This window comes from Dendrobates tinctorius, unplaced genomic scaffold (genome assembly GCF_039654945.1).
Source record: "Dendrobates tinctorius isolate UK_male_01 unplaced genomic scaffold, ASM3965494v1 ptg000396l, whole genome shotgun sequence".
In the NCBI taxonomy this organism is placed as follows: Eukaryota; Metazoa; Chordata; class Amphibia; order Anura; family Dendrobatidae; genus Dendrobates; species Dendrobates tinctorius.
Window position 1 is genome coordinate 1325684 of NW_027362062.1, and position 21274 is coordinate 1346957.

The 21274-nt window shown below is 46.5% G+C and overlaps 1 protein-coding gene across 2 annotated transcripts in view; it reads right to left on the reverse strand.

Annotated features, from left to right (window-relative positions):
- CC2D1B (coiled-coil and C2 domain containing 1B) overlaps nucleotides 1–17904 on the reverse strand; it is a 35330-nt gene extending 17426 nt beyond the window's left edge. Inside the window, exons 1-16 of one of the 2 annotated variants that reach the window (XM_073563602.1) lie at nucleotides 17574–17904; nucleotides 13897–14026; nucleotides 13306–13444; nucleotides 11447–11559; nucleotides 10845–10994; nucleotides 6818–6940; nucleotides 5878–6121; nucleotides 5631–5740; nucleotides 4548–4623; nucleotides 4386–4457; nucleotides 3791–3912; nucleotides 3191–3263; nucleotides 2964–3088; nucleotides 1223–1370; nucleotides 955–1127; nucleotides 654–779 (exon numbers count right to left, since the gene is read on the reverse strand). In XM_073563602.1, coding sequence (XP_073419703.1) covers nucleotides 654–779; nucleotides 955–1127; nucleotides 1223–1370; nucleotides 2964–3088; nucleotides 3191–3263; nucleotides 3791–3912; nucleotides 4386–4457; nucleotides 4548–4623; nucleotides 5631–5740; nucleotides 5878–6121; nucleotides 6818–6940; nucleotides 10845–10994; nucleotides 11447–11559; nucleotides 13306–13444; nucleotides 13897–13965 — 1863 coding nt within the window. In that variant the 5' untranslated portion in view covers nucleotides 13966–14026; nucleotides 17574–17904. Of the gene's footprint in view, nucleotides 1–653; nucleotides 780–954; nucleotides 1128–1222; nucleotides 1371–2963; nucleotides 3089–3190; nucleotides 3264–3790; nucleotides 3916–4385; nucleotides 4458–4547; nucleotides 4624–5630; nucleotides 5741–5877; nucleotides 6122–6817; nucleotides 6941–10844; nucleotides 10995–11446; nucleotides 11560–13305; nucleotides 13445–13896; nucleotides 14027–17573 lie in introns of both variants that reach the window. The other variant, XM_073563601.1, reaches the window with a different exon arrangement.
- Between the last annotated feature and the right edge of the window lie 3370 nt (nucleotides 17905–21274).

The following is a 21274-nucleotide window of genomic DNA, read 5'->3' on the forward strand; positions in this document are numbered from 1 at the left end:
GCTCGCGGTCCCATGAATTGTGGCTCGCGACTGTCTGCCAGCTTGGTGCATTATCTCCAGATCTAGCAAACAGGTATGAAGAGCACATCTCAAAATGGTGAATTTTGTGAGTAGCCCTGCACAGAAGAGCAGATCTGGATGCACATTTACTGGTCTTAGGGGTTTAGAGATGTTTTAGGTTTGGTACGCTGGAGAATGGTACTACCTGTTAGAGGAGGTGTTCAAAGCTGGATGTGACAGTGTGCTGGGAGTCCTTGATGGGAGAATACTGAATGGGGGTACTGTGGGAACCCCTGGATCTCCGTGTACTGCTTTGGGGTGATTTCTGTGGAAAAGCTTTGGTTATCATTATACCTCTAATGGGGGCTTTGGTTGACACTACTTTGAAGGGGGTGGGAGCTGGATGTGGCTCACAACCCTCTCTCAGTGCTGAATGTGGCTCTCAAGGTCAGAAAGGCTGGGGACCACTGATCTACACCATGAAATAAATGGGTCCTGCTTTACAAACTACATCCATACAGGGAACACTTCCAATCAGGACATTTATTTTACAAACTGTGGAGTTATACAATTCCCAAATGTGGCACCAAGTGCAGAACTTCACTTCACAGTGACAGAACTGGTGAAGTAGTTTGGGGATTTGTGTGATGTACCTCATGCTGCTCTTGAAGAATCTTTGTTAACTGGGCATAAACTTCATCCGAGTTCTGTGCTTGCCGGCCGTCCTCATGTTCAACCACGACAAAGTCAGTGTCTTCATCCACAGGCGGAGGAGGAACCTGGGAGATTGGAATTCAGACCTGTGAGATTTATTCACAGAGAATAATCTACGTGTGTCCACACCTTGTATCACTTTGTCTAGGACGAGTCCGTGGATGAGGTTTTTGCAAATACTACCGACATGTAGAGATAAAAATGATGCAATGTGGTTCCAAATCTGAACATTGCTCCCACCTTGGAAATGTCCACCAGGTTTCCGCTCTTGAGTTTGTCGATAGAGGCTTGGAGAACATGGGCGACTCTCATGTGCTGCTTGGCCAGTTCCAGATCGTTGTTCTGCTTGGCTTGCAGAGCGGCTTTTCTGTATTGTCTTCTCCGATTCTCCAAGAACTCCATCTGCTCTTGCACTGAAATACAAGAACAGGATTAGTGTTGGCCGTGGCATCGATGTAGTGCGACGCGTCCTGCACTGGATCATACTGTGAACGTTTACAAATAATACCTGCAGGGGGGAGACTTTCCGGAGATCCTGCCGTATCCGCACCTTTGGTTTTGAGCATCTCGTCTTGTGGTGGTGCAGCTGGCGACACCTGCGGCCTTACAACTTGGGTGGGTTTTTGAGGGACGGGTTTCTTTGCCGGCTGTTCACACTGAAAATAAAATGTAATAAAATATAACAATTGTATTAGATGTTTGCATTTCATCACTACCATACTGCTGACGTATTATCCTATACATGTGAGAGGAGTTATATTTTATCAGTTTACTGGTAGGTAATGGACATTTTTAAAACCAGCGATGGTATAACTTTTGGCATAATCCTATGGTTATTGTACACAGCTCGCATTCAGAGCAGCAGTCAACCTGAACCCTCTGCACAAAACTCTCCCAATCTTTTCCCCTTTGTTCTTGAGTAACCATTCTAGCGGTCTACCAGATGGATGCAAGTGTCGCCACTCAGAGAAGAGGGGCAGGGTTATGGTGTTTACTGTAGAGAGTCCAGGACCCATCATGGTAAAGGGAATGCCCACTGGAAACTTTACTTTGCGGCACAAGTCAGAATAAGGCTATCTGCACACGTAGTTTTTGGTGCTGCGGATTTTTCCACGCGGATTTGGAAAGATCCGCAGGTAAATTCTCAGCTCAAAAGACCTGCGGATTAGCCTGCGGTTTAGCCCTGCGGTTTCACACCTCTACAATGGAGAAGGTGTGAAAGCGCTGCGGATGCCGTACAAAGAATTGACATGCTGTGGATTTGAACCTGCAGAAAAATGCGCAGCATGTGCACAGCGTTTTTCAGTTTACCATTGAAAACAATGTTACTGTACAACGCAGCTAAATCTGCTGCGGACCCGCAGAGCCTGAAACGCTGCGGATCCGCAGCAGAATCTGCAACGTGTGCACATGGCCTAAAACTTCTTTTTCTTGGTCATGAAAGTAGTAGAAGTGTCCATCCATATAGGCATGTTTAAACTGCTTTGAACCTCGCTTGTCTAGTGATTTTTTGCACTTTTGAGGGGGTCTATACTGCTGACAAACTCCCTCTAAAGACATCAATATTGCGTGGGTAAAAAAAAAAAAAAATCCTGTCTTAAAGAGAATACTGAAGATATTAAAAGGATGAGTTGATCTTCTGTCTTCAGGAGCGCACCACTCTACTATCTCCTGGCTTCTCGTTTCTGGAGACCTCCTGAAGATTGACAGTTCAGGCTGGCAGCATGGTTGCACTGCTGGTCTGAACAGTGCACCCTCTGATGCTACAAACACAAGCAGTTTTGCAACTGCAGAATCGGAGGAGCGCCGGCTATAGATCCAGTAATCAGGCCAGATTTTTAGCAGCGCTTACAAACTCTATCGCAAACAAATTACAAGTTGTAATCTGCGGTGGACCTGACTGCGCCACCGCAGGAGAAATGGAGTATGAGAGTTCCTCAATAATTTGTCCCTGTAATGCACAAGCAAGAGAGGCAATCTTGGCATCGGATCTGTATTTTAACTAAAAGATAACGAGGTTTACAAATTTAGCCATGAAAAATCAGCAAATTTCCTTAAAAATCACAAGATCTTTTATGAAGCATTCATGAGATGCGTCCTCTGCTGTCACAAGTATTTGAGCTCCCATCCTCTAGTGTTACGGTACAATCTTATGCAGTCTGTTGTGATTTGTGAAAAAAAGACAAAAAAAACCCCAATTCATTTATATATGGATAGCAAAGAAACACTTAGAGGAGAAATTAGCCAACCTCCTCATCTTCATCCTCGGCCTCTTCATCTTCCTTGGCATTTGCCAGTTTGTGGGCAGCCTCCAGCGCTTTCTCCATGCTTCCCTCACCTTCTGCATCCTCCAAACCAGGAAACGGAGGGAAGCCTATATCAAAAACCAAAACCTTTACTCTTGTACGCCTGACGTAGTCTCAGACATTCGCCTTTTCATTTCCTTCTTGCTTTATATAAAATATACATGGTTTACCTGGAGGAACGGGGAGCTCGGCCAGATTCAACTGTCTCCCGGCTTTATGTGCTCGGATGGCATCTTGATATTGCTGTAGGCAAACATACTAAGGGTTAATTGGCTTCCTGTGAAAGCAGCCCAAGTTTTCTCAGCAGCAGATAATAGCAGAAATAATATTTGTGGTGATTCATAAGCATTTTTTACATATCTGAGACATTCTTTTTAATGCCCTGTGGACAATGAAATAAAGGTGCAGCCCTCTTCCATAGAAACACAATAATGGCTCCGAGCTGCGGTAAACACGGCTTTATTTTCCTAACCCTGAAAGAACGCGCACCTACCAGCTGGGGTAAAATAAAACAATGTTATATCATATCACAAACATGTGCCTTTATGATCGGTGGGGGTGGGTTCAACTTTTAGGACCTCGGTAAACTCCTGCACTCCCACTGAGCAAGGATCAGCAAAACATCTCGCTCCGAGTGAATGGCGCTCCATCGTAGTGTCCTGCCCCGGTGGTGGCTGGAAGCGTCACTGTGCACAACCCATCACTGCTAACAGAAAACTCCTTGGTGTATGGAAATGATAAAGACAGATATCATGGACCTTCCGTTATACCTTCACAATCCTTTCATGCATTCTTGCTTTTCTGTCATCACCATTGGCTTTGGCTTGCCGTGCTGCAGTTTTGTATCTCTCCAATCTCTGTTGTAAACCTTGTAACACAGAACTGGACGGGGCTGCTATACCACAAAAAAGATGACATGGTCAATTCCAGCTTTATTCCTACCCTGCTCACTATAAACCCCCATTTATAAAAAAGGAGGAGCAGGATCAGGATAATCAGATTCTCTTCCATGGGTCACACAGCACCACTAGCGGTTTTGTGATTAATAAATGTCAATCACAATGCTGGGACCCACGCTCATTGCAAAAACTAAAAGGAATTGTGCGGCCCCTTTGAATGGAGCAGTGGTTACACATCTGTGCTGTCGCTCAAATTCATTGACAATGGAACTGATGAAGGTATCTCTGTCAACGAAGCGGAAGCATGCACACTCAACGGTCACTTCTCAAGTTCTCATGGTCAGTGGCGGTCCTAACAGTGAGACCCCCCCCCCCCAGAGAGGAGGCTCTTATCACCCTATCCAATGGACCAGTTTTGCAGGACACCTCCAGTAATATTCTAGTCTCACTTTGTGTCCACTCTCACCTTGTGCAGTTACAGGGACAGATGGTTGAGGTTCTGGAGCTACGGCCACTTCTGGGGTCTTTGCATTGTGGTCTAAGAGTCAAGAAAAAAAATAACAGGTACAAAAATCCATGATGTCTGCAGGCTCTTCTCACATAGTGTGTCGCTTTTACCCTTACGTACCATTTGGAGCCGGAGGCATTTGGCTAAGATCCACAGGTTGTCCGCTCTCCAAAGCTTCCAGAACATTGCTGAATTTCTGAAATAAAAAAACAGAACCTTGAGGACATGTGTAATTGAGAATTTGACTTTTAAAAGGGTTGTGCACTACCAGACACTACTTGTTATCCCATTCCCTTACCCGGATGTATATCGGATGTATATATGCTGCAGTAGAGTAGGCACAGGAGTTGAGCCTGCACCTTACAGGGCAGATGAAAGTGATATAGAAAGGTTAATGGTTTGCCTTTAATTCTTCAATTGCCTTTCATTGCTAGAATTTATTATGACACAGCAGTTTTGCCAGTCTCCTCTTCAAGGAAAATATGCTTCTTATCATATATGTTCTCAATAGTCAGCCACAATGTGTTCTGGGTGCATGGTAAACAAGGTATGACCCTGGGTAAACGGTGGGGGCTACATGAGCTCCATAGAGTTACATATTTGTTGTAAATGGTTTAAAAGGTTGTCTTGTGTTTCATTACGTCAGATCACAATCTGTGTGCAGTTTTCTTTTTCTCCAAGCGCTTGTAAATTAAGGGCGTAAACTCCTAATTTGCCCTCACTGGTGATCTGGCATATCTGACTCTGGGTCAGAACGAAAACAGCTACAACAAAAGCCATGCACTTGCCTCTAAAAACAGCGATCGGGGCTGCCCGGCAGTGGCATTTCAATGCTTCCTCTTTGTCAGTAGAAACATGAAAGCTGCAACCGATCAGTGGCCTCTGGATTTTGATACCAGAAGATCAGAGGGGAACGCAGCTCTGAGTACAGAGGAGTGGCACTGGTCCAATACTGAACAATCCCTTTAAGATCCGAGATAACGGAGTTTGTAAAACTTTTGTACATTACAGGAATGTAATAATACGTGGGGACTTTTTTTGCTTATGAAATCAATATACTGAGCATCTAACAGTATTACAGTATTCATATTCTTCTTCCCTACATGTAAATGATGGGATGGATGATGGATGATAAGCCTGCATTCATTTATAATATAGCGGCTTTTAACCACGTGTGATCCACTGCATGCACCCAATAAATACCTTAACAATCTTCATGTACTCCTTGGCTTTCTCCAGATCTCCGCTCTGTTTTGCTCTCAGAGCCGCCATCTTGTACTCTCTCTGTCTTGCCGTCAGCACAGTTTTTGTGTCTGTAAATTAATAACATTACAGTGGTGGTGAGATAGGGCTGACATACCATCGTATATGGCTATGGTGTATGATCGGGGGGTGGCGGGGTGACCCGAACTAAGAAAGCACTAAGGCCATGTATGGTTAGGAGTCCTACCGTCTTCACTTTGCTCCTCGGCTGCCAGAGCTGACACTTCTGTCCTCTCTGTCTGGTCTTGGCTGCTGGCAGATTCTGTGGGGAGGGTTTCAATTTGTTCAGTTTGACTAGGGTGCTCTTCCTCTGTTGCCACCACTGAGGCTTTGGCAGGTGTCGTAGACGTCCCACAGGCCACTGGAGGTGGTATTTCTTCCTCTATCACAGGTTTCCCTTGTTTGGCTGCCTTAAACATAGACTCCAGTGTCTGCAAGATGGAGAGACAATTGAGGAATGACTGTTAAAAAAGCAGTCCACTATTTAGATACTGATGGCCTATCCTTATGATCGGTGGAGGTCCAAGACCCAGCACACCCACTGATCAGCTCCAGCAACGGCCGGTAACAGGAGTACTGAGTCAAACACAGCATGGCTCCCTAAACTGTTTAGTGTCCGTTATCACCAGCAGGAGTAAAGCTCCCACTGAAGTGGCTAGGAGCTGAGCCGTAGTACCCAAGAATGGTCACTATGCAGTGTATGAAGCTATAGTCTTCCATCTACATCCAAGAAGTGGACAACCCCTTTAATAAGAGGAATAACAGGAGGAATGCAACAATCTAGGAAAACGTGCCCCAGAATTGTAAGTTTATGGGATCTGTCTTAACTAAAACGTGTCTGGAGAGCTACAAGCCCTGCTTCAATGGATTTTCTTGCCATATGGTATAACAATCTGGTCACAGAGAGGGACATACTTCTAAAAAGTGATGCTAATTTTGGATGGGAAAAAATAGCTCAGATGCACAAATAATGGTGAGCTGTGCTGCAATCTGTGCCATACTCTGAAGTATAGGACACGGAGCACTGGAATAAAAGGAAATATACAGAGTTTAGCACCTAAATACGGATGGTATAAACAATGTCATGATGCCCCAAAGCAAGAAATACTGTAACAAGAGGGTCTGACCTTCAGCCCCCGCTCGTAGCGCCTGGCTTTGGAGCTCTCGTTGCTTTGTTTTGCATTGGTAATTGCCGTCTTGTAGTTGCAGATCCGTTCCTCTAGGGTTTGTACGAGTCCCCCGACGCTCGCCTGTGGAGTACACAAAAATTTTTTTTTAAAAAAAAGGGTCATATCACAACATGCATTACTTAGATAATGAAGCGCAGAAAACACAAAGCATTTACCAAGACCAAACCCTTTCATTCCAATAGGAATAAAGACGAAAATAACTAATTATAATCGCAGCGACCTTGCACGAGATCAGTGCACGACCTTTATTTTACCCAGTATGAGATTATATATTTATAGTACATATTTGTACTTTTAATTTTTCTTCCATTCCCCCCCCAGTCATAATTTTTTTTCAATTTTAATTGACAGCAGCAATCTGAGTATAGCACAGCCGATGCCCACCGAAGGTTCTCTACGTCCTCCTACAAGCGCCAATGTATGTAAACACAAAGCCGTTTGATGGACTTCTCTTATAGTTCGTCCCTACAAACTAGAGATCTCCCATCCACTACAGATGCTACTTTGCTCCTCTATGAGGACCCCACAAGTGTCCGGTCAATACCCAATTCTCAGGCAGGCCCTTATGGTGTGGTCTGCAACATGTAGGGGGTCCTATGTGGGAAAGGGCAGGATTGATCTATCGGTTAGATTTTTGTAGCTCAGGCCCTTCGCCTTTCCAGATGCTAAAAGAAGAGCTAAACCTCCCAAACAATGACCTCTTCTGCTACCTACAGTTATGACATGATGTTCAGAACTTCTCTCCTGCGAGTCTTCCCCCTAGTCCCAGGTGCTTCTGCATCCACCTGGATCTGGGCTTATATCCCATATATATACACCTTTTTGCTGGTAAGGAGCGTGGAATCACTACATGACCTGACGAGAAGTGAGAGGGAGATAGATGTAGGACTGGTAAGTAAAGAGTAGCGGGCACTTTAACCTTGGAAGCCTCTAAACATGTATCCCCTATATTGTACCCACAGATATATTTTTTTGATAATCTATTCAAAGTTCTAATGTTTTTGGTATTATAGCTAATTAACGTTCAAGTGAGGTGCAATACCAGGCACAACCTTTGGCCAAAAGTGGTGCTGTTCTGTTCCTGCAAGAAAGTAGAATTTTCTTTCCTAATCTCATTCTATGCCTTTCAAACATTTCATTCATTGACTCTCTTAAGACCCCGGGACACAATAAAAGGGGTTGTCCGGGTTCAATATATTGATGTCCTATCCATAAAGTAAGTCATAACTGTGAGATCGGTGGGGGTCCGACACCAGTCACCCCCACCAATTATCTGTTATTTGCTTTAGTGGCGACTGGATGGAAACATTATGTAAGGAGCTGCAAAGTGCAACTGCATTTAGTGTAGTGATTGCTGCAGGGTACTGCAAAAAAGCTCCCATTTCTTTTACAGGGGCTGTTCTTCAGTACCCAGCAGTGGCTGCTACACAATGAATAGAGCTGCACTTTACTATAAAGGCTGTTCTGCAGAACCCAGCAGCAGCTGCTACACACTGAAGAGAGCTGTACTTTACTATAAAGGCTGTTCTGCAGTACCCAGCAGTGGCTGCTACACACTGAATAGAGCTGCACTTTACAGGATCTTACAAAGTGTTTTTATCCATTGCAGGAAATAACAGCTTTTATTGTTAGGGGTGCCGGACCCTCGACGATCCCATGTTGATAACCTATAATATGTTATACCTGGCCCAGACACCCCTTTAAATGTTGACCAAATCAACTGATTTAAGCAATATTTCCCAAGAATTAAAGGTGTATAAGGCCTTTGAATCTCCCCCCTTCAATATATGATGTCTAGGAAGGGAAAGAGTGGACATATTGCATTTTTATGCCCCATCCTTCTGATTCATTAGGAGATAAGCTGCTGTCAGAGGTGTCCATCAGTGGCTCACTACCCTCTTCCTCTTGTACTCGCCATCATATAGTAAGGGGATCTCTCGTACTCACCATCATATCTTCATCTTCTCCAGTTATAACTGGCATTGCGAGCAAACCTGAGATTAGTCCTATACTGAAGCACGCTGGAAGAGGACAAGCGACCCCAGCGACAAGATCAGCTGTCTTGGATTAAGGATCAGATCAGTAAAACCTTTATGCTTAGAGTTGAGCTTCTCGTCACAGTGAGGATACCCGTGCATTCCACCGCAGGAGCGAGTGGAAAAGAGTTACGGGTGGAAATAAAAACACAGGGACACAGGGCCAGGAGAGGGAACAGAGCGGCCTCTGTCAGCTGCAGGGAGGGGTTCTTCCAGTAAATATCCGTTAGAGAGTGAGGCTGATCCTTATACATATTCCATGTGCTTCTATAGATTAAAATAAAACAAAATGGGAAAAAAATAATAATACCGCCAAGTTTTGGTGAACGACCAGTAAAGGCTGATCGCCACACTGCGTGTGCATGTTTCCCACTGATTATCCGTGCAATGAGGTCAGAACATTTTTTGTTCAGAACTTTGCTCCTGATATTTGCTATGGGCATTAGACGCCCTGGGGTGGGTGAGGAAAGGAATGTAACTTAACACACATGACCATGCACCAACATTTTGGTGAATATTTCTGGCACAAAAGAAAGCAAAATAATAGGCAGTGTAAACTCAGAGTAGATAGTCCAAAGATGCACATGATATTGTGCCTGAAGCACTATGATAAATCTGACACATTTTAAGACTAATGTTTAGAGAATGCAAAATTATATTAGAAAGTATTAATAAATCTGCCCCGATGTGTCACCTAACTCACCAGGTCTCCCCCACCCCCCAATCCTTGTAATCCATCTTTCAGGATCAATTATACATAAAGAGGGAGGGGATGGAGCGGAGATGGTTCTCCCTAGCTCCCTCTCGTGCCCCTCCAGTGCTCCTGCCCTCACAAGGACAGGCCCCAAGTATGCCCTGCTATGGACTACCCACCATCCACAGAAGCGGTACAATCTCCCTACGCGTTTCCTCCCCAGTCCTGGGGATTCACCAGGGGAGCTAATTCGATTTAAAGCCAGTGGGGAAAAATTACTATGTGTCTGTCTAAATTGCAGGACTTTGCGTTGGCAGGATTCCCCTAGAACTGGTGTGACCGTCTGTGTCACAGCCTATATATGGGACATTGGTAGTGATGAGCGAGTATGCTCGTTGCTCGGGTGTCCTCCGAATATTTTGGCGTGCTCGGAGATTTAGTTTTCGTCGTCTCATCTACATGATTTGCGACTTGCAGACAGGCTGAATACATGTGGGAATTCCCTAACAAACAGGCATTCCACACATGTATTCAAGCTGTCTAGCAGTCGCAAATCATGCAGCTGAGACGACGAAAACAATCTTTGAGCACGCCAAAATACTCAGAGGACACCCGAGCATGCTTAGGAAAACCCGAGCAACGAGTATACTCGCTCATCACTAGTCATTGGTATCCTGAAAATGGTCAAATGTGAACCTGCTGTGGAAATACTTCTGTTACATTGGTGAGATCAAACCAATTTTTTTTTTTTTTTTTTTAACTTGAGCACTGGTATGCACAAGCACTTTATACATGTTGCTTTTGTGTCAATTTTTGTCCATTATTTTAATTTTTGTATTAAAAGTTATGTTTTAATAATAAGGGAGACTCTCCAAGCTTAACTCCTTAAAGTCAATCTTTACCAGCAAGAATCGCTTGAGATCCTTACTCATCAGGGGTGCCAATATACATGTTTGCATTGCTGTAAAGGCCGGATGTCACCCCAAGGTTCCTACAGCACTTGTACTGTAAATAGTACAATACTCTGTGCAGGTCTTTGCAATTCCTTAAGGCTGGATATGTCTGCACCTCGGACCGAACAACTAAAGATGGAACCACACACAAAATGAAATCCTGAAAAATCTCAACTTCCAAAATTGTCATCGGATACATCTCCAGTTCTGGAAACCTCCAGTGACACTTACATACAAATGTGGGAACAGTAGGGGGCGCTGCTCAGTTCTGGGGCAGTTACCTGAGATGGGCTTTTCAGGGTGGAGGTAAGGAGAGGTGCAGGGTCGGTATCTTCCACCTGCTGAGGTGCGGCTAATTCTACAACATCTGAAGAGGTGGATGTCTCCTCCTCTTCCTCCTCATCCTCTCCCACCACTTCCTGGAGCTCAGCCTATTAAGAAAACCACAAAAAAATAACATTTGCATATGTTGACATTTTAGCAAGGTTAGAAAGAGTGGAAACTTTATAATTTACATTCTCTAGATGGATAAAAAGTGAAAAAGCAGCACTGTTCTAAGAGATTGGGTGCAAATCCCAGGACCCAGACTCTGACCTTACAGAAAATCGCAGTACTGCAGATTGCAATGTGAATACAGTGGTGGGGTACTTTATTCATCCATGTCAAAAGAATCGATACACTGCACCCACAACCTTCACTGTCTGTATATAGACTTGCATCAATGTGCGCACATAAGTCCATACAGTGCGGTGCGCGAGATCTCAGAAGTTGCAGCTAAAGTTAAGTTGGAGATTTCTATAACTTTCATTCCCTAAACAAAGTTTCTGAGAATTCTGCTACTTGATTTGCAAAATATCACAGCAGTGATAGCGTTAATATTTACCAGCAAGTCATCATCATCTTCCAGGTCATTGTCATCATCGTCTCCATCTTCTGCATCCGAGTCTTTCATGCATTCTTGCGCCATCTTCTCGATATGATCCATAGGGAGAGGAGCTGTGGAAACAGAGAAAGTGGCCATCGGTTACTAGCAGCAAAGTTTGGGCTGTGGTTACATGTCGCATTGCGAAATCGCCTCTAATTATTGTCAATGGGGTCATGGTGTCATTTTCTGTAGTTACGACGAGACTGTCCTGTAAAATCCAAAACAGGTTGCAGGTCACTAATTGCATTGTGATATAGGTTGCAAGAAACTGCGACTCACATGCAATGAGTCTGTAATGTTGCTTTTTTTTTTTTTTAAAGGTAGCTCTAAAATAGTTGTGTGACAGCAAGCTGCAGACATTTTGCGCAAATGTTTTTGGTTGCGCAATTTCACTGAGAGCTGCTGTCATAATATAACACTATGAAAAAACTCTAAACAATAAGAACATAATTAAGTAACCACACCCTGAAGAAGCCTAGCGAAACATGCTCTGCAACCAACACAGCTACATTTACTGTACGGATGTTTCAGGCCTGTTACTGTCATTATTGACTTATGCCTGTTAGTTCTGCCGTACTACGCCGGGGCGCCTTGAGATTTATGTACCACTATTTCCCTGACTGATTTTTTTACATCATCTCGCATACTCTCCTTGTTATTTATTGCGGTTATCTTTGGACCTCCTTGACATATTAAATTTATAATAAATTAATTTTATTTTTTGGAAGGGCAGGGCCTTTTTATCTAATCGTGTGATTATCTATAACCTTTGGCAGTCTCACTAATAAGTATTTTAGCATGGTCCTTCTCTTTTCTACTTATGGTATTACCTAAAAGACCTTTGCCCCATCTGCTAATTATGCTGTGCTCCTCCCCCTCCTTTGGTTTTTATGATGTCTTGTTCATGTGTATTTTTTTTCTTTTTTTTTTTTAAGATAATGTCCAACAAACTTGTAAATCGTATTTATTTAATTGTATGCTGATTTTATTTATTTTATCATCATTGGGGGGTTTTTGTACGGCTTTTTCACTGTGTTGATGACCTGATGATTTCTTTATTTATTTGGCATTTTCCTTAGGTTGTAGGTGTAAATTTGTAATGTAGCACAAGCCTAACAGACAGGCGTCAATCGGTCCTTTATGTCAGTCGTCACTGATACGATCAGAGGAGATCAAGTGCTGCAGAAATTATGCGTCTCAAAACATGAATGAAGGCGAAAGCCTTGTCACAATTCAAAACATATAGGATTATTTCCAGTTTGCAACTCTTTTTCACTCCGAAGTAACTTGCATGGTTAGTTATGCTTCTGTATGGAATTGGGAGACATGCAGCAGTACAGTTTAAAAGACATGCACTTCTTTTTTTGATGAAAAGATCAATACCAAACCCTTCTCCATTGGATAGGGGATAATTTGCTGATCGTTGGGGGTCCGACTGCTGGGACCCTTAGAAGTATCAAGAATGGGGCTCTGCATACCCATCTTGAACGGAGTGGAGGTGCTCATGCTCAATGCGTTTCACTACTCATTGTCTATGGGACTGCCTAAAATAGAGGAGCGCTATGCTCTCTCCAGCAGTCACATAGACAATGAATGGAGTGAAAGTTGAGCATGGACACATCAGATAGCTGGAGGGTCCCTGTAGCGATTAGCAAGTTATTCCCCAGGGATAGAAAATAAAGCTTAAATGCTCTCACCCCACTGAAAATATATGAATGCTTGTTCGTGCTGTGTACACGGGAAGTCTGGAGAGAGATCAGTCAGCCTAAGAAGCATTCAGCGGACATCTATCTGATGTGTATGGCCGGCTTTCTCACCTTTTCCTTTAGGCTTGGCCTTAGGTGCAGCCTTTCCCCCAGTAAGTGCTGCCAATTCTGCCTCAAGATCTCCGTCGTCCGGGTCATCTGGGATACCCATCATCATGTCGTCGGGGTTGAAGTCTATAAAGAGCCCGAGCTACAACCACACAAAGAATTATGATAAGTAGACTGATCGCACATTGTTCCAAAAACAGCATCACTTCTGTTCAGGGCAAGCAGTAATTGAAGTTTAGTTTTATTCATGGACTGCAATACCAGACACAGCCTAAGAGTGGAGCTATTTTCTAATTCAATACATCCCCTATAAAGAATTACCGGGCACTAATTGCTTTAAGAAGCGTCTATGGAAAGCCCTATGTTATATTGTGACATATAAGGGCTTGTTAAGTTGTCACGGGACATGGATTCAGCAGCCATATCAGTATCCATGGCTGCCGGATCAGAGCCCTGTGAACCTGGCGACTTCTTCAGTTTACAAACAATAGGTAACTACGGCACTACAAGGTGTGTTGGGGGCTCTGATAGGGTCACACCCTGTAACATTAGCAGCCATTTCTACAGAGAGGGAGCGTCTTGGCGTCTCCTTACCTCCTTTGCTGCGGCTGCCCCTCTGCCCTTGGCTTGGGCATTTTTTTTGCCGGGTCTCCTGCCCAGCATTTCGGCTCATGGAAGCGCTACTCCTGGTCCAAGTGTATGGATTACTGGTGATCGAGAATCCCTAAGAAGAGAAGTAGTCATTAATTGATGAAAGGGAATCAGCAAGGAGAACATCAGTAATAGAATCCTGGAAGGAAGACGACACGGGAGCTTCAGTACATGTAACGTCAGATTGATAATCACTGGATGACCCTCCACTTCTACCAGAATCCTCTGAACGTTACTCATCGTTGGCCAATGTTCACATCAGCATTCAATATAAGAGTTCTCTGATCGATGCTACAAAATGAGATCTGGACAGTTATCCACTTTGTACAATGCCTTTTTGTTGCAAAAAATAAACCAACATCTGAATCTGCTGCTGTGATCTCAGTGGTCGGCTGTAATGTAACCAGTAGTAAGTGTTTGATTTCCCTATAGCACCCCCACAGGGAAAATTAGGCATTACACTGTTCTCTTAAAAATCAATTATGTGATGTATGGAGGTTCATGAAGGCACAAGACACAAAGAAGTTACTGAAAGAAAACTTATTACAGGCGTTCCTGACCCGAAATGCACACAGTTAAAATACTTACTCCGGGACTTGAATATATTTGTCCTATCATCAATACCAGGTTGGTGGGGCCCGACTACCAACACACCCAGTGATCAGCCCACAGAAGGGCCAAATACCACGGCCCCATCACTGTTAACCAGACACAGTGCCATACATTTTGTAGTGGCCGCACCTGGTATTGCAGCTCAGTCCAATTCTCATGATCGCAACTAAGCAGCAATGAGTTGGAATAGTGGGAATAACCACTGAAAAATGTCTGGCGTTCTGCCTGGCAAAAACAAGGGCTTGCAGAGAACTATGACCCCTACAAATAGCGGATCAATGGGGGTGGCGGGAGCTCGACCGCCACTGATCTGACATAGACGACATGTCCTAAGAAAAGACCTCGAACAGAGGACTGGATTATAGACTCTCCGGGTTCCTGTAAACAGATTGCCAGGCGGGCTTATCCGACAGTCACGTGAAATGAGGTCAAAGATGGTCTGGACGCTGCGGATTTGCACATCACGTTTGTGACCTGCACCAGGAAGCCTCCGAAATGTAATCTCATTACAAACACAAGGGTAATTTCTGCTATGACTCATCAGACGGCTCATCACGAGGGTTTCGAGACAGGTTTATCCCATATTATACTATTAGGTTACGTGCACACTCTGCGGTTTTTGCTGCGGATCTGCAGCAGTTCTGCAGTGTACAAGTCTATGGGATTTACAATCTGCTGTAAACATGCTGCGGATTTTTAACTGCGGAAAAGCTGCGGTTTTGAATCTGCAGAAAGAAATGACATGTCAATTCTTTTCTGCGGATTCTGCTGCGGTTTATCATCTCCTCCATTGTAGAGGTGATAAACCGCAGGTCATTTTACCTGCGGTTCCACAGATACAAATCCGCAGACCAATCCGCAGCGTGTGCACATAGCCTTAGGCTGTGTTCACATTGTGGTCAGAGTTTATTTTTGCTGCATATCTCCAAAACCAACAGAAAAAACGCTGCAATAGGCGGCACCATGTCTGAACATAGTGTACAGAGAAAAGTACTGGGACATGTCGATCATTGAATTCTGTTTTTTTCATCCGACTGTAAGGTTTAATTTCCACCCCCCCACCATGCCATCTCCCATTACTAACATGTGACCGTTCGGCCCCTGGTGCTGAGCTCACCAATATCAGCGCGGTCCTGTAATAGGCGCCACCGGGGTAACAAGTCCGGTCATGACAGTTCTTCCTCCTAAATCTTCCCCCATCACCTGTGACTGATATTACTGAAACGTAAAAGGAACTGCAGCAACTCAGCCACAAGGTGGAGACCCCGTAATGTTACAGAGTGGGGTCACCCATTTCTGAGGAGCAGAGGGCAGAATAGTCACCGCCACTCTGCTGACTCCATAACTGCAGAGTCCAGACCTCCTCTGGTATAACATCAGAAAAACACTGCGCCTCCATATGGAGCTTCATGCAGCCGTACATCACCAAGCACAATGCTGAGCGTCGGATGGAGTGGTGTAAAACCGCCACCACTGGACCCTGGAGGAAACGAGTTCTGTGCAGTGGTGAATCATGCAAAATGACCTTTAAAGGGGTTTGTTTCATAATGTTTTCGGCACTGCACAGCTTCTTGCTTGTTGGGGGGACTGCGCTCCTGCTTCATTGCCAGTACAGACCAGCAGCACTAGTGATCCAAACTGTAAGCTTTCTGAGGCTGCAAACACAGGCAGCTTTACCTCTCAAGCACTAATAAAGGGGTGCAGGGGCTCTATTAGAACATGCCACTGCTGACAGACTGAAGAAGTGGTTGGTAACCCAGACAACAAGCTGTAAACAACGGCATTAAAAATCCCTCTGCTCTGTATGATTAAATATTTGTATTTCCCCTAAAAAAATAAATAAAAAATCAAATCACAATAATTCGGGTGCACCTCTTGTTATTTCTCGTGTCGTTCCTCTATTATTACTCCTAGACTAAATTGACAACTAGGGCAGGATGCGTTCCTGGAAAGTGACACGGTCAGCAATGACAGGACGACCTCACAGTTTATGGGCCCCCCTCAAACATCAATTAGTAACTCCCAGTTATTCATTTATTCACACATTTCCAGGAGGAATAACAGAGGGCCTATGTGTGGAGCAAAATTACTAAACTGGATGGGTCAGGTGAGGAGCCAGGTACGCACTAACGGCTGCCCATATAATTCACGGAGGGGGTGACGATGCCGTACCTATAAGATTTATCTGTCCCAATAGACCGTACAGGCTAGGGCTGCATTTATGAGACCACCCCTCTAACACATTGCCCATAGGGCTGGCCACATTTGTGTTTAGCCGGGTGAAGAGGGGAGCAGGATCGGACTCTCCTACCACACTGCCGGATACCCCATAATCCACCGCTTGTAGGATCCCGCCTGTCACAATATGGCTCCTCTCTGCCCCTTTTCTCAACCTGCTGGAATATAAGAGTGTATGTGACGTAGAACCATCCTAAGGGTATGTGCACACTTTGCGGTTTCTGCTGCGTTTCCGCAGTGTTTTTGGCTCTGCAGAAACGCAGCAGTTTCTGCTGTGCTGTACAGTACCTTTATTTCCTATGGAAATAAAAAAAGCTGTGCACATGATGCGTTTTTTTCCGTGCGGTTTTCAAAATGCAGCATGTCAATTGTTTGGTGCATACACCTCATCCATTATGAGGTGTAAAACCGCAGGGCAAAACCGCAGCTAAACCACAGATAAACCGCAGGTCTTTGTCCTGCGGATTTACCCGCGGTTTTCTCTACAAAGTCCGCAGAGACAAAAAACTATGTGTGCACATACCCTAAAAAATAGAATAAAATATTTCCTAAAAAACCTCCAGAAAAATGGGCACCAAGCAGAAATGAACTGCTGCGATGACACTACTAGTCCCAGCATAACCCCACCAGCTGCTGACAGCTGTAGCGTCTGCAGACTCAGAGGAGAAATCACGCAGCTGCAGTTTATAACTTTGTGGCTCTTCCAGCTGCTGTGGGACTACAAGTGCCAGCGTGCCCTGAGGCAGCGCCCTGGACACTACATCACTCACCTGTGGGGGTCACACGGGTACCGGGGTGCAGAGCTCAGCACCGGGGGGCGCAGCCGGCTCCTGTCATGTGACGCTCTGCAGGGACAGGCTTATACTTCAGTATGGTAAGTGCAGGGTTAATTAATGATGGCGGTGTCAGAGCTGTCCGGTGCCGGGAGGAGAAGCTGGAGGAGGCGGCTGCGGGCGACACAGCACCGGGGGAGAGGTCCTCAGAGTCAGTGGAGGACAGGAGCGGGGGATGCTGGGAGGAGGCGCGATCCCGGAAGTAGGAGCCGCTGTCACACAGCACGTGACTGCCAGCAGCAGCTGTGGGAGACGTCGTGTCAGGAGCACGTGACCTGTCACATGAAGGGGAGGAGCCTGTGGCGCATCTTGGGGAATGCCACACTGATGTCTGCCGGGAAGGGGAGTGTATGCGGGTGAACAGCGCGTCGTGTGTAGCAGGGCCGAGTGTGTGTTGTGTGTGAACAGCGCGTCGTGTGTAGCAGGGCCGAGTGTGTGTTGTGTGTGAACAGCGCGTCGTGTGTAGCAGGGCCGAGTGTGTGTTGTGTGTGAACAGCGCGTCGTGTGTAGCAGGGCCGAGTGTGTGTGAACAGTGCGTCATGTGTAGTAGGGCCGAGTGTGTGTTGTGTGTGAACAGCGCGTCGTGTGTAGCAGGGCCGAGTGTGTGTGAACAGTGCGTCATGTGTAGCAGGGCCGAGTGTGTGTGTGTGTGAACAGTGCGTCATGTGCAGCAGAGCCGAGTGTGTGTTGTGTGTGAACAGCGCGTCGTGTGTAGCAGGGCCGAGTGTGTGTGTGTGTGAACAGTGCGTCGTGTGTAGCAGAGCCGAGTGTGTGTTGTGTGTGAACAGCGCGTCATATGTAGCAGAGCCGAGTGTGTGTTGTGTGTGAACAGCGCGTCGTGTGTAGCAGGGCCGAGTGTGTGTGTGAACAGTGCGTCATGTGCAGCAGAGCCGAGTGTGTGTTGTGTGTGAACAGCGCGTCATATGTAGCAGAGCCGAGTGTGTGTTGTGTGTGAACAGCGCGTCGTGTGTAGCAGTGCCGAGTGTGTGTTGTGTGTGAACAGTGCGTCATGTGTAGCAGGGCCGAGTGTGTGTGTGTGTGAACAGTGCGTCATGTGCAGCAGGGCCGAGTGTGTGTTGTGTGTGAACAGCGCGTCATATGTAGCAGAGCCGAGTGTGTGTTGTGTGTGAACAGCGCGTCGTGTGTAGCAGTGCCGAGTGTGTGTTGTGTGTGAACAGTGCGTCATGTGTAGCAGGGCCGAGTGTGTGTGTGTGTGTGTGAACAGTGCGTCATGTGCAGCAGAGCCGAGTGTGTGTTGTGTGTGAACAGTGCGTCATGTGCAGCAGAGCCGAGTGTGTGTTGTGTGTGAACAGTGCGTCATGTGTAGCAGGGCCGAGTGTGTGTGTGTGAACAGCGCGTCATATGTAGCAGAGCCGAGTGTGTGTGTGTGTGTGTGTGAACAGTGCGTCATGTGTAGCAGGGCCGAGTGTGTGTGTGTGTGAACAGTGCGTCATGTGCAGCAGAGCCGAGTGTGTGTTGTGTGTGAACAGCGCGTCATATGTAGCAGAGCCGAGTGTGTGTTGTGTGTGAACAGCGCGTCGTGTGTAGCAGTGCCGAGTGTGTGTTGTGTGTGAACAGTGCGTCATGTGTAGCAGGGCCGAGTGTGTGTGTGTGTGAACAGTGCGTCATGTGCAGCAGGGCCGAGTGTGTGTTGTGTGTGAACAGCGCGTCATATGTAGCAGAGCCGAGTGTGTGTTGTGTGTGAACAGCGCGTCGTGTGTAGCAGTGCCGAGTGTGTGTTGTGTGTGAACAGTGCGTCATGTGTAGCAGGGCCGAGTGTGTGTTGTGTGTGAACAGCGCGTCGTGTGTAGCAGGGCCGAGTGTGTGTGAACAGTGCGTCATGTGTAGTAGGGCCGAGTGTGTGTTGTGTGTGAACAGCGCGTCGTGTGTAGCAGGGCCGAGTGTGTGTGAACAGTGCGTCATGTGTAGCAGGGCCGAGTGTGTGTGTGTGTGAACAGTGCGTCATGTGCAGCAGAGCCGAGTGTGTGTTGTGTGTGAACAGCGCGTCGTGTGTAGCAGGGCCGAGTGTGTGTGTGTGTGAACAGTGCGTCGTGTGTAGCAGAGCCGAGTGTGTGTTGTGTGTGAACAGCGCGTCATATGTAGCAGAGCCGAGTGTGTGTTGTGTGTGAACAGCGCGTCGTGTGTAGCAGGGCCGAGTGTGTGTGTGTGTGAACAGTGCGTCATGTGCAGCAGAGCCGAGTGTGTGTTGTGTGTGAACAGCGCGTCATATGTAGCAGAGCCGAGTGTGTGTTGTGTGTGAACAGCGCGTCGTGTGTAGCAGTGCCGAGTGTGTGTTGTGTGTGAACAGTGCGTCATGTGTAGCAGGGCCGAGTGTGTGTGTGTGTGAACAGTGCGTCATGTGCAGCAGGGCCGAGTGTGTGTTGTGTGTGAACAGCGCGTCATATGTAGCAGAGCCGAGTGTGTGTTGTGTGTGAACAGCGCGTCGTGTGTAGCAGTGCCGAGTGTGTGTTGTGTGTGAACAGTGCGTCATGTGTAGCAGGGCCGAGTGTGTGTGTGTGTGTGTGAACAGTGCGTCATGTGCAGCAGAGCCGAGTGTGTGTTGTGTGTGAACAGTGCGTCATGTGCAGCAGAGCCGAGTGTGTGTTGTGTGTGAACAGTGCGTCATGTGTAGCAGGGCCGAGTGTGTGTGTGTGAACAGCGCGTCATATGTAGCAGAGCCGAGTGTGTGTGTGTGTGTGTGTGAACAGTGCGTCATGTGTAGCAGGGCCGAGTGTGTGTGTGTGTGAACAGTGCGTCATGTGCAGCAGAGCCGAGTGTGTGTTGTGTGTGAACAGCGCGTCATATGTAGCAGAGCCGAGTGTGTGTTGTGTGTGAACAGCGCATCGTGTGTAGCAGTGCCGAGTGTGTGTTGTGTGTGAACAGCGCGTCATGTGTAGCAGAGCCGAGTGTGTGTTGTGTGTGAACAGCGCGTCATGTGTAGCAGAGCCGAGTGTGTGTTGTGTGTGAACAGCGCGTCATGTGTAGCAGAGCCGAGTGTGTGTTGTGTGTGAACAGCGCGTCATGTGTAGCAGAGCCGAGTGTGTGTTGTGTGTGAACAGAGCGTCGTGTGTAGCAGTGCCGAGTGTGTGTTGTGTGTGAACAGCGCGTCGTGTGTAGCAGAGCCGAGTGTGTGTTGTGTAAACAGTGCGTCGTGTGTAGCAGGGCAGAGTGTGTGTTGTGTGAGAACAGTGCGTCGTGTGTAGCAGGGCAGAGTGTGTGTGTTAACAGTGCGTCGTGTGTAGCAGGGCCGAGTGTGTGTGTGTGAACAGTGCGTCATGTGTAGCAGGGCCGAGTGTGTGTGTGAACATTGCGTCATGTGTAGCAGGGCCGAGTGTGTGTGTGAACAGTGCGTCATGTGTAGCAGGGCCGAGTGTGTGTGTGTGTGTGTGTGAACAGTGCGTCATGTGTAGCAGGGCCGAGTGTGTGTGTGAACAGTGCGTCATGTGTAGCAGGGCCGAGTGTGTGTGAACAGTGCGTCATGTGTAGCAGGGCCGAGTGTGTGTGAACAGTGCGTCATGTGTAGCAGGGCCGAGTGTGTGTGTGTGTGTGTGTGTGAACAGCGCGTCGTGTGTAGCAGGGCCGAGTGTGTGTTGTGTGTGAACAGCGCGTCGTGTGTAGCAGAGCCGAGTGTGTGTTGT